General features: G+C 40.6%; 2 protein-coding genes across 2 annotated transcripts in view; both read right to left on the bottom strand.

The window, feature by feature from the left end:
- The window catches only part of LOC140294818 (uncharacterized), a 42580-nt gene extending 32434 nt beyond the window's left edge, over positions 1–10146 (bottom strand). The window contains exons 1-2 of the mRNA XM_072379616.1: positions 10135–10146; positions 2252–3383 (exon numbers count right to left, since the gene is read on the bottom strand). Coding sequence (XP_072235717.1) covers positions 2252–3383; positions 10135–10146 — 1144 coding nt within the window. The remainder of the gene's footprint in view (positions 1–2251; positions 3384–10134) is intronic.
- LOC140292446 (NACHT, LRR and PYD domains-containing protein 3-like) overlaps positions 1–12151 on the bottom strand; it is a 405682-nt gene that overhangs the window by 95385 nt on the left and 298146 nt on the right. The gene's annotated exons all lie outside the window — the stretch shown is intronic.

Below are 12151 nucleotides of genomic sequence, written 5' to 3'. Positions count from 1 at the left end.
AGGGCAGAGACCTGAGCACTGGACTAATATGGTTGTATTTCCTGGTTCTAGTCAGGACTCGAGCAGCAGCGTTCTGGATGTACTGCAGCTGTCTTACAGCCTGTTTAGAGCCCAGTGAGCAGGCCGTTACAGTAGTCCAGCCTGCTGGAGACAAATGCATGGATTAGTCTTTCTAAGTCTGGTTTAGACACTATTCCTTTGATTCTGGTGATGTTTTTTAGATGGTAAAAAGCTGCTGATGTTATTGATTTAATGTGGCTGTTAAAGTTCAGGTCTGAGTTCAATATTACCCCTATATTTCTAACCTGATTATAAGGTTTTAGAGAGAGAGTCTCAAGGTGAACGATAACTTGCCAGTGGTGCAACAGCTGGTTCAAATCCTGCCTGTTATCTTCAGGATAACTTTACAATGAATGGAACAAAAATATTTCAATACCGAAGTGGAATGAATGAATAAAGGTGCCACAAACTATCCATCCTTCCATTTGCTTTACATGGTTTCAGGGGGACTGGAGCCTATCTGACACAGAAACTCATCAACATTTGAATCCAATAACAAGTCTGAAACTTAATGAAAAACGGCAGACCCAAATGAACGCTGACATGATATAGGCTATGTCAAATCCATAAGCAGTCCCTGTTTCACTTTTTGGAATTTCTTCTTTCTCAGGACAAAGATAAATGTATGAGGATCAAAGCCAACAATGACCTGGGACATCTCAGCAGATCCAGGATCAGCAACATGGAGACTGAGAGCCAAGAACAAACAGAGGTCAACATAACAAACTGTTTAACAATGACAATGACGTAAAAGATATACAAAAAAATGCATGTGTATATATGACTCTACTGTGAATTTACACCTTCTATTCTATTATAAACAGGAGAGATATGTTAAAAAAAAATCATGAAGTTATATTATGACAAAAAGGAAGTACCACGTGTGAGATGCTGCAGGGTCAAGAGACACTGTGTACTGAGAGTCCTCTTATCTATCTTATTTCAACTTCTGTCTAATCCTTGTTTGACTGAATGTCGCATAACCTTGTGTGGCCAGTGATCTCATAGGATGGATGGATGACTTTATTAATCCCTTTGGGAGGTTGCCTCTGGGAAATTGAAATCTCCATCTCACTCAGGCTCAGCACTGTTATATACAGAAATGTACAGAATAAACAAAGTGGAAACTAAATAGCGATAGCATCATTGTTTGTTTTTTTTTAAACTCAGACAAATCTGTGTCAGCTTCTTGATATGTCATGCAGACTCCTTGCTGTGAGAATAAATGTTTGGTATTAATTGTCTCCAGCGACTCTGAGCCTCATTTTAAGAGAATTTTCTTGACACCAACACAACAAACATTTGACATAGTTTCACAGCTTGAAGTTGAGCCTCGTGCCCTTTTAGTGTTGGAACAGCCTTAACTTTCAGCTTTAGTCATGACAATCAAACAGCTGTCTGGAAAGTACAGGGAACAACTCCAAACCTTTTTCAGACTGCGTTAAAAATTCTTTGGGAAAGATTAGCACAAAGATTAGAACCAAACACATTTTTTTTTAAATATCTCTGTAGCAAGAAGATGAAACGCATGAGAAATGTTGACATCTAACCTTTAATAAAATGCAGAACAATGAAATACAAACAAGTGTAAAGCTAGACTTTACATCAAACTGAAATGATATATTGCTTCTAAAGATGTTGTATGTTTACAAACATACCCACAGCTGGTGCACAGCTACTTTGTGAATTTTAACTTTAAACAAAACATATATGTTCAGTATAATACAATAAAACGTGTATCTACTTTCAAAAAGATTGCATTTTCAATTCAATTCAGTTTTATTCATATAGCGCCAAATTAAAACAAATGTCATCTCAAGGCACTGATATTGTTCCGTCTATCAACTCAGAACTGATGCTATATTTTTCTTGAACGGTGGGAGATCTGTCCATAGTTCCCAACTATCCCAACAAATTATAAAGCATATTCAATGATTCTTCAAACATGTGCTACCCACAGAACATTCAGAACAAAAGTCCTGACAAGAGAAGGTGGTAATCCACAAAGAAGATTTTTAATCTGAACAAGGGAAATTCTTCTGATTGGTAGTTCCTGTTGCTGCTCCCAGGTGAATGTTTTCTTATCTGCCGTAAAATATATTGTTGATTTAAACCAATAATTTATCTGCAGTGTGAAAACGCTGGTGAGTCTTTAGGTGAGATAATTCAGTGAAAGCTGCCCCACACTGACCACAGCTGTAAGGTTTCTCTACTGTGTGAATACGTTGGTGTTTCTTAAGATTAGATAATTCAGTGAATGCTGCTCCACACTGACCACAGTTGTAATGTTTCTCTCCTGTGTGAATACATTGGTGTGTCTTTAGACTGGATAATCGAGCAAAACCTGCTCCACACTGACCACAGCTGTAAGGTTTCTCTCCTGTATGAATACGTTGGTGTATCTTTAGACTGGATAATCGAGCAAAACCTGCTCCACACTGACCACAGCTGTAAGGTTTCTCTCCTGTATGAATACGTTGGTGTTTCTTAAAATTGGAAGATGTAGTGAAAGCTGCTCCACACTGACCACAGCTGTATGGTTTCTCTCCTGTGTGAATACGTTGGTGTGTCTTAAGATCGGAAGAAGTAGTGAAAGCTGCTCCACACTGACCACAGCTGTAAGGTTTCTCTCCTGTGTGAATACGTTGGTGTGTCTTTAGACTGGATAATCGAGCAAAACCTGCTCCACACTGACCACAGCTGTAAGGTTTCTCTCCTGTGTGAATATGTTGGTGTATCTTAAGATAGGAAGATGTTGTGAATGCTGCTCCACACTGACTACAGCTGTATAGTTTCTCTCCTGTGTGAATACGTTGGTGTGACTTAAGCTCGAAATATGTAGTGAAAGCTGCTCCACACTGACTACAGCTGTATGGTTTCTCTCCTGTGTGAATAAGTTGGTGTGCCTTTAGACCAGATAATTGAGTGAAAGCTGCTCCACACTGACCACAGCTGTATGGTTTCTCTCCTGTGTGAATATGTTGGTGTATCTTAAGATTGGAAGATGTAGTGAAAGCTGCTCCACACTGACCACAGCTGTATGGTTTCTCTCCTGTGTGAATACGTTGGTGTATCTTAAGAGAGGAAGATGTTGTGAATGCTGCTCCACACTGACTACAGCTGTAAGGTTTCTGTCCTGTGTGAATACGTTGGTGTGTCTTAAGATTGGAAGATGTAGTGAAAGCTGCCCCACACTGACCACAGCTATATGGTTTCTTTCCAGTGTGAAGCCTCTGATGATACCTTAGATGTGATGATCTTTTGAAAACTTTCCCACAGTGTTTACAGAAGTGACATCTGGAGCCCTCTTGGGCTATATGTTTCTGCAATGACAGAGAGGAAGAAGGATTAGATCCTTCTGAAGTTCACACAAAAGATTTCTCTAAGCTAACCAACATATTCTAACTGGACGTGTATCGACCGAGCCACAGGTCTCAATATCTCAGATCAAACATGAATGCTGAGAGTGTGTTTAGAAGTGCCCTCAGCTGTCAGCACTGTGCTCTGATGTGTTCTGCACACGTTCAGGTTTTTGAGTAGTAAACTCTTGCTTTTTGATCTTTCACTAATTATTTTTTGCCATGATGAAATTCTGAAAAGGAACTTGTGCTACAATATTTATAAATGATAGAAGGAAGCACAGTCTTGTCCAAGTTGTTCAATTAAACAACTTGTAGAGGTTGGACTGAAAAAGGTTGACCCCTGGTTTAAATGAATGAAAGTAACAGTGGTGGTAATACATGACATTCTTGACACTAACCCTTTGTTCCAGCTTACAACCCAGAGGTCTGCAGCCATTGAGCTCAACAGCTATCAGGGAAACAGTTTTAACTCAACCTTTGTTTCTCTCTAAAACAACTCTTTACCCTGAGGTAGAGAGATCTACAAACCTGTCATCTAACCATTAAAGACCCAGAAGTATTACCACCACCAGGTTTAATTCATGTAATCCAGAGACTTTAAACACAAATAATGAAGATTAGCTCCTGAACCTCTCAAATCTGAAGACTGCGAGCCAAAAAAATGTCCCACCACAACAATCTGGCCACTGAGTTTCTTCCAGCAGATCATTCAGCCTGCAGCACATTTTCAGTCTAAGCACATCTGTATCAGAGAGAGGAGATGAAACCAAGAAACACTATTTCCACATTTGAAGTGGTACTAGCTATTCAAATTATATAATTTTGCACATTTTACAGTGGGAGAAAGTTGAGCAGAATCAATTTCAAGTTATTGTTGGTGTGGCCCTCTGACACAATTTCTCATGTGGCCCCTTGTAAAAATTAATTTCCCACCCCTGGTCTAAGCACATTTGTATCAGTGAGAGGAGATGCAACCAGGAAACACTTTTTCCACATTTGAAGTAAAAGCAGAACAAGCGGACGATACGCGGAGCCTCAACACTCGTCCTCATGTCTTTAATGTCCTCCACACTGACCTGTAGCCCGGTGGAACCAGAGGATGAACCGGCTCTGTTCTTGGAGGACGGGTTTGGATCCTGGTTCTGCTGCTCCATTCTGGTCCTGGTCGTCCGACTGATGGACTCTGTCTGCAAATGTCAGTACAAACAATAAGATCCAGCTGTGGCGGGCAGCATGTTAAACCACACCCACTTTTCTTCTTCTCTTGATAACCTTTCTGGACAGTTTCTAACCATCTAGTCATATTTCATTAAACTTATTACTGTGGTTTTTATCTAAATTCCTGAGAACTTTAAAATGGTTCTTAAAAGACCCACTAAGGTCACAGTTCAAAATATTTGGAGCTTTTTGATCAAATTCAGACAAAATTTAATAATATACTCTGTAGAATGACACCCACTGTGTGCAATAGCCCATGAATCTCAGTCAGTGTAACATGATCAACTTAAATCATTTTACTACATTAAAACAATGATACTGTTTGAGGAAAGGGTTCCAATATCATCCCAAAGCCTGAACTTCAGATATTCTCTATTTCTAAATTTGTTCTCATTTCCAGAAGCTGTCAGGGATCCAGAAAAGTAACAGAGTAATCTCAGATTTGTCACAGGTTAAACTCTGAAGCCCACGGTTCAGCACTCAGGGAGCTTCAGTCTGGACTGAGGCTTGAAACTGAGAAGATGTGATGTTTCAGTGGGGGAATGATCTAGTTTTTTGTGACTAACAGCACGTCGGCAGGAGCTGTCTGACTGATCTGAGACAGTCTGAAGAACAACATGAAGTGGACCATTCTGAGGCTGTCATTTAAATATAAAAGAGTGTTTTTCTGGCATCAGAAGTGCTCGTCCAGTGATTCATTCCAGAAAGCTACTTTAGTGAAACCTAAAGTTTGACATGAAGGAAACTCTGAAATGTTTTTCAACCCAAATAACCTACAGTCTCCTTTATTTGATTATAAAATGATCTTACCTGGTAAACATATGTGTCCAGTTAAAGAGTAAAAAGTGATCTTGTGTTGTGGTCAGATCAGAGTATCAGCTCCTAAAAGTTGCACAGATCCTCCTAATAAAGATCATTTTAGCTTCATTTTAACTCCAGATGTTGGCAGGTGGACTTTATGAGTAAAGACATGTACAACCTTTTTATCATGCGGTCAGTCCTTTTTGATACGTGGATAAAAGAAAATATTGGATATGTAAAGGAAACTGAAAAATGAAGCTTTCATGAGACACTTCTGAAGAGGACAGTCAGACTGTCTTTTAATGGGCTTCTGAGTGTAAATCTGAGAATTCAGACACTGATGCTGAACTGTATATTTCTACTGCTCCTGTGATACTTTCCTGGATCACTGGCAAATCTATATTATAATGCTATGATTCCTCTTCAAACAACATAAACTCTTAATGTAATTGAAGAATTTATATTGACCATAATTAAGTCCCATTTTAAGATCTAATCATGAAATATGGCATAGTGTGTACATTAAACACATCATATCACATGTTTTTGCTCCACATTTTTATCAAAAAGCCAAATGATACCCAGATAAGCCTGGAAATAACTATTCTAAATTTTACATTGATCATCAAGTTTTAAATGACAAAGGATTTAAGCAAAACTACAGAAAGAAGTTTAGAAAACTGCAGCTTTAGTGGAAAATGTGACAAGATGGTCAAAAACTGTCCAACAAAGTGAGAAAATCGGAAGAAAAGGGTCCAGAAGTATGTTTAACACACAGGTAGAAGGATAAAGCTCCATTTTATTTGTCCATCTGGCCGGCTTATTGCAATCTATAGTTGATGTTGTGTTTCTGCTTTCTGCTTTGAGTACAACGGTTTGCAGAGCATTAGCATTAGCATTAGCAGGACATGCTAACTGTGAAGAGCAGCCAGGTTATTTGAACTTTTTTACTCTTTAGTACATGTTCTGACTGCCCGTGTCCAGGTGCAGGAATCAAACCCATGACACAAAGCACTTTGAAGACATTTCTGCAAATGTTTGACCGCCACATTTATTCTTTTCTGGACTCACCTGCATGCAGCTTCCTGTAGTGATGTTCCGAAATGTGCTGAGTCTTCGAAGCGTGTTTCGAGTAATGGAGGAGACGGCTTACTTCATTTAGGGGAGGAGCCATAAATTATGACGTCCGCAATCTCACTACCTGTCCCAACCACGTGACTGCTTCCGGAAGGGCTTCAGATTTTGTCAGATTTATATGCCCGAGTATTGACAAGCATATAAACCCCTCAGTCTCCATTTAAGATGTGTTTTTTTATGGAGAGTTGCGGTCAGTTCAGGTTCAGGATACTCGAGTTTGGATAGCGTTAATGTAATTTGGAGATAGTTTGGGGAGTTAAGTGAGAGAGAGATAGTTTTGAGATTAGGGAGAGTGAGGAGAGAAGGATAGGTAAGAGGATGGAGCCACTTAGGAAGAGGAAGATTTCCCCCGTGTTTGATTTGATATGTGCTATTAAAGTAAAGCTTAATCTAACATATATCAGATGCATTAGGTTTGCTGATCAAGAACTATATTTTCACTGTTTCTTAATGTATTCATAGGTGAGGTGTTTACTGTGTTCCAAGGAGTTGGGGTACAATAACAACACCTCCTGCATGCTAAGGCATTAACTTTCTTTGAGTAAAGTGAAAGAAAAACACACACAACCTGCCATATCATATGATGCTACCTTTCTGGGAGAATTTACACACAGAATACGTTAAAAACTATTTCATCATACACATATGTGATAAGGGGATGAGAAGTGGGTGGCGGTGAGCTCTCAGTGCCTGTGAGCGAGAGAGGGGGGGGATTGGAGACAATGGAGCAGCAGGGGGTCTCTCAAACCTGGTGTAGAAGGTGTTGAGATCATCAGCTAGTCTGGGGGAGGGGGCGACCCCAGGGCTTCTACCAACCAGGGTCGTTGGTGCCTGAATCACGCTCCAGTCTGGCTCTATAGTCCTCTTTAGCATTTTTGATGGCTTCTTGAGGCCCTGTCTGGCCAGCCTGAATGTGTCCATGTCACCCTCTCTGTACGCCTGCTCTTTCCGGCGCCTGAGCTCTCTGAGCTGCTTGGAGAACCAGGGCTTTTGGTTATTGTACCTTGTGATGGTTTTGGTTGGGAGGCAGACCTGCTCACAGAAGCTGATGCACGAACATACAGTGTCAGAAAAGCTGCCGTTGTCATCCTCAGGGCCCCTCAGTGACTCCCAGTCAGTAGACTCCATGCAGTCCTGAAGCCTGTCCCTTGCCTCTGGAGTCCACCTCCTTACTGTAGTCCTGGATGGTTTGGCCCTTCTCAGTTCCTGCCTGTATGTGGGGACCATCTGTATGATGCAGTGGTCGGAGTGTCCAAGGGCAGCGTGGGGGATGGAGCGGTATGAGGGTTTTATGGTGGAGTAGAAGTGGTCCAGTGTGTTGCTGTCCTGCATGGCGCATGTCACCAGCTGTTTGGAGCTCGTCAGTTCCTGGGAGAGGTTACACGAGTTGAAATCTCCCATCACAAGAACTACCGAGTTTGGCCGAGAGGTGGAGAAAAGAGCAGCTGAATCTTTGTTGAACGTGTTCACAGATGTACTTAAATCACTTTTCTGATCATCACGTTAAGACCAGATGTGAACAGCTCCAGGGCACCGTTGGAACCACTGTGTGTCATTCATTACTGTAAAAACTGTGCATCATCCTTTCCTCTTTCTTTATTCCAAGATCTTCTTCTCCACTTCAGCTTTTGGCTAAATCTAAACACAGCTCACATGTGTTTGGACATTAATAACATAGATCACAGTGACATATGCAACACTTCAGATAAGCAGCTGCCCCAGTATAATTACAGATGGTTAAAATCATTGTTATTTTATAATATTACTTCATGAACTGTGAGGGTTCATCTCCAAAGCAGGAGTTTTGCTCTGTCTGCAGCCTTTTTATTTCCGTGTCAATGACCAGTTCAGCAGGTGTGTCCCTCAGAGGAGCTGGAGGCAGCTGCTCAGGGCTACTTTTTTAGAAGAAGGTTTACTGATTGGAAAGGGGGCTCCTCACTGTGACACTTTGTGGGTAAGAGCCTGAATAAGGGCAACTTCTTCTTCTTCTTGGTTCTTGAAGACGTTTCATCTCTCATCTGAAAGGATTATTCAGTTTTAAACTAGTTGGTGGGAGTATGGACTTCTAAGCATCAGAGTGGTCTTTTACACCAACACGTTGTGCTACATTCAGTTCTTCACTGGCGAGGTTTCAATCTGAAGTTCCCTTCGATCAAATATGTCCACAACCACACAGATGCAAACAAAACTTATTCTGACAGAAATATTAACCACTGTAATGAGGTGTAGACTTATTTATTGACCTCCTTGCTTTGTTCACAGAAAGTTTCAAGAGTTTTTTTCTCTCTCATGATCTAACTTTTCTCTGTCTGTGATATTGGCTTTTTTAGCGTTGTTTAAGGGTGACAGCTTCATGACACTTTCTCCAGTCTGACCCTCACTTGGAACATAATCAAACATACTGGGACATGTGGGAAAGGATCACAGTGTTCATACTGTACATATCTGAGAACATCCACAGGAAGACACTTTATCATTTACATGCTGATTCTGTCATTTTAACATCTTTCAAAGTCAGATTTTTACTAGAAATGATGTTATACACTGTATGTTGACACATAGAAATAATCCCATTCTGCTTGTAAGCAGCTCTGAATAGAAACAACCATAACTACACTGTTATTACTGTATTATGTTGATGCATGAAAACAGCTGAATGATTGTGCTGGAAACACTGAGAACAGCCTGAAGATGTGGCTGTTGTGTTACTTTTGCTTCACAGTCAGTGTAGACAACATACAAAGCAGCTTCAAAGATACTTCCAGGTGAGGCGTGCAGAAAGCAGCTGTGAGCACCGTAACATACAATAAATACATTATTACTGACCTGGACACTGATACATTCAGATTCAGTTATCACATATATATAAAGGATCTGCAGGTCACTGCTTCTGTTTTCATTTACATTTCACTCAGCATTCATACAATCCATGTTCCCCACCATTGCCTGGGCTCTATGAACATGTGCTGCATATTATTTACAGTTAAGATCATAAAGCTGAAAAAGAGAGCAGAACAGCACACGTGATGACTGGTGACTGAGAACAGAGCACCATCGCTGCTGACATCACAAGAAGTGATGTCATCACTCATTATGACCTCACAGTTCTGCATGTGATGCACCCTCAAAATGAACAGCCAAAAACCACGTCCATCTTCGTTTTTGCAACTTTTTAATCCATCCAAACGGTCCACGGTTCAACACAAGCATACGTTTTTTTTAACATGAGCTCACACCAACCCACTTTACTCGTCCTCTTAAAGAGACAGTACCCCCCCCCCCCCCCCCCCCCCCAAAGGATCAGCACAAACACTGTCAATCCTCAACATACGCAGAAATCCAACCCTGAAACAATAACCACCATATGAATTAACTGCAACACATACAAAGCAAACCATCTCCACACTCCAATCATAACACATGGAAATCACTGTTCCAGTGCGCCCCAGTGTGTTACTTTAGTTTGTCCAAAAGTAAAATCTTCTCTGCCTTCTTTAAAGAGATTTAAACCGTTTTGAACACATTCTTACCTTTCAACCCTGATGCAACGTCTGACCTGCATCAACATTTTCAATTTTGATGTCATGTTTCTGATTTCTTCAGAAAGTGAGAATTAAAACATCAGTTTCATGTTGATAAGAAAACCCTCTGCTTTCAGAAGCCTTGTTTTAGAGAGTCCCAAAACAAAAAAAAGTAGCCTTGACGTCATTGTTTCGTCATCTTGGTCGTGTATATCTCTTTATGCATTTCAGGCCTGTAAAATGCATGCCTGTAAAGCTTTGTAATCTTCCTTCTCATGACACTGAAAAGACATTCAGGCATTGAGAATATCAAGTGATGAAGAGCTTTTCTTCCAGTAAAATCATCTTAAACTGTGCAGCAGTTCAGGCACATAACCATATTTGTAATTTCAAAGTTCAGGCAGCCAGTCCAGCACCCGCACCCTCTTCTTCCTCAGCCAGGCCTTTGGAATGTGTCAGAATGTGGTTTTCCATGGTCTGCTTGAACAATGCTTGGACGTCCCTGGAAAAGATGTGGCCTTGAAGGCAGCATATGTTGCTGTAAAATCTCAGTGAGCTTTTCTGCATTAATGCTGCCATCACAGAAGTGGAAATGAGCTTTGCCGAGGGCCCTGATCCAACCCCATACCATCACAGAGCCTGGCTGCAGGGACTGGTTGCTGACAGCAGGCTGGATGCTGCTTTTGCTCTTTGCTCCATTTCTTCCAACAAAGATCTGGAATACTGATGGGTCTGACCACAGTACACGTTTCCACCGTGTGATGGTCCATCCCAGATGCCTCCGAGCCCAGAAAAGTGGACGCCGCCACTGGACGAGGTTAACATCAGGCTTCTTGTCTGCACAGTAAAGCTTGTGAATGGAACTCTGTATTGTAGTGCTTGACAAAAGTTTCCACAGTAATCCCTTGTCCATGTGCTTCTATCAGCTGTTGATGAATGACGGTTCTTGATGCAACGCCGTCTGAGGGGTCAGAGGTCACTGGTGTCCAGCTTAGGGTTGCTCCCTTGTCCTTTACACTGAAACTCCTCCAGATTCCTTGAATGCTTTAATGATATTCTGCTCTGTAGAAGCAGAAATATGCAGATCCCTTCCAGTCTTTCTCTGAGGAACATTGTTTTTAATCACATTTGAGGACAAACTTTAGCTCCTCTGAACATCTTTTGTGCCAAATCATAATAAGTATCGTCTAATTTTCTTTATTACTAACCCACATCACAACTTTTTAAAAACATTTTTCAGACCTGAAACGCAACTAATAAAGTTGAAAAAAACATTTAATATCTTGAGTTTATACCTGCTGGATTTATTCTGGAAGAAAACGTCCTGCCAAAAAAGATGCTCCAGAATGGAAATATTAGAAGTAGATAGATTTATAGTTCCTCATGTAGGGTAACAGTCATAAGTCTTTTAAGGTTTTATCATTTGTTATCATTCAGTTTTATTTACATACCATCAAATCGCAACAAATGTTATCTCGAGGCATTTCAACTACAGTCCATTTTAAACTAATTGTAATCCAATTCATTGTAATAAGATTCCAATTAAATCACATTCATTAAAATCCAAGTTGGTCTAATCCGTATAATTTCAGTCAGTTTAAAAAGGCTGTCATTTGATTTTGACATGTTAGATTTAATAATTAATCAATTTCTCCGCTCATTTCGTGAGTGTCAGCCCTGTCGGGAAGGGCTGGATTCTTTACCAGGAAAAGTGCTACCTGTTTTATGATGAACCCCCAAGTTGGAAGACATGGCCACAAAGTCGAACTTATTGCAAAGACAAAGCTGCAGATCTGGTTGTTATTGATAATCTGCAAGAACAGGTGAGCTATAAAGAGCATAAATGGCATTTTCCAAATTTCCATTTTCTTTTAAATTATTATAACTGATGCCTTTACTAAAGTGTGAATGATTCCGATGATCCGCCATGTCATGACTTCCAGGAATTTGTCAGTAAAAACATCCGGTATTACCAGAGCCCTAACCATGGATACTGGATTGGGTTAAAAGAAACTGACAACACCTGGTTCTGGATTGATGGACGCAACGACA

Source organism: Leuresthes tenuis, unplaced genomic scaffold (genome assembly GCF_036924035.1).
Source record: "Leuresthes tenuis unplaced genomic scaffold, fLeuTen1.0.hap1 SCAF_1, whole genome shotgun sequence".
NCBI classification, from domain to species: Eukaryota; Metazoa; Chordata; class Actinopteri; order Atheriniformes; family Atherinopsidae; genus Leuresthes; species Leuresthes tenuis.
Note: the sequence above shows the minus strand (reverse complement) of the source record. Positions and strands in the feature narration are given on the sequence as shown.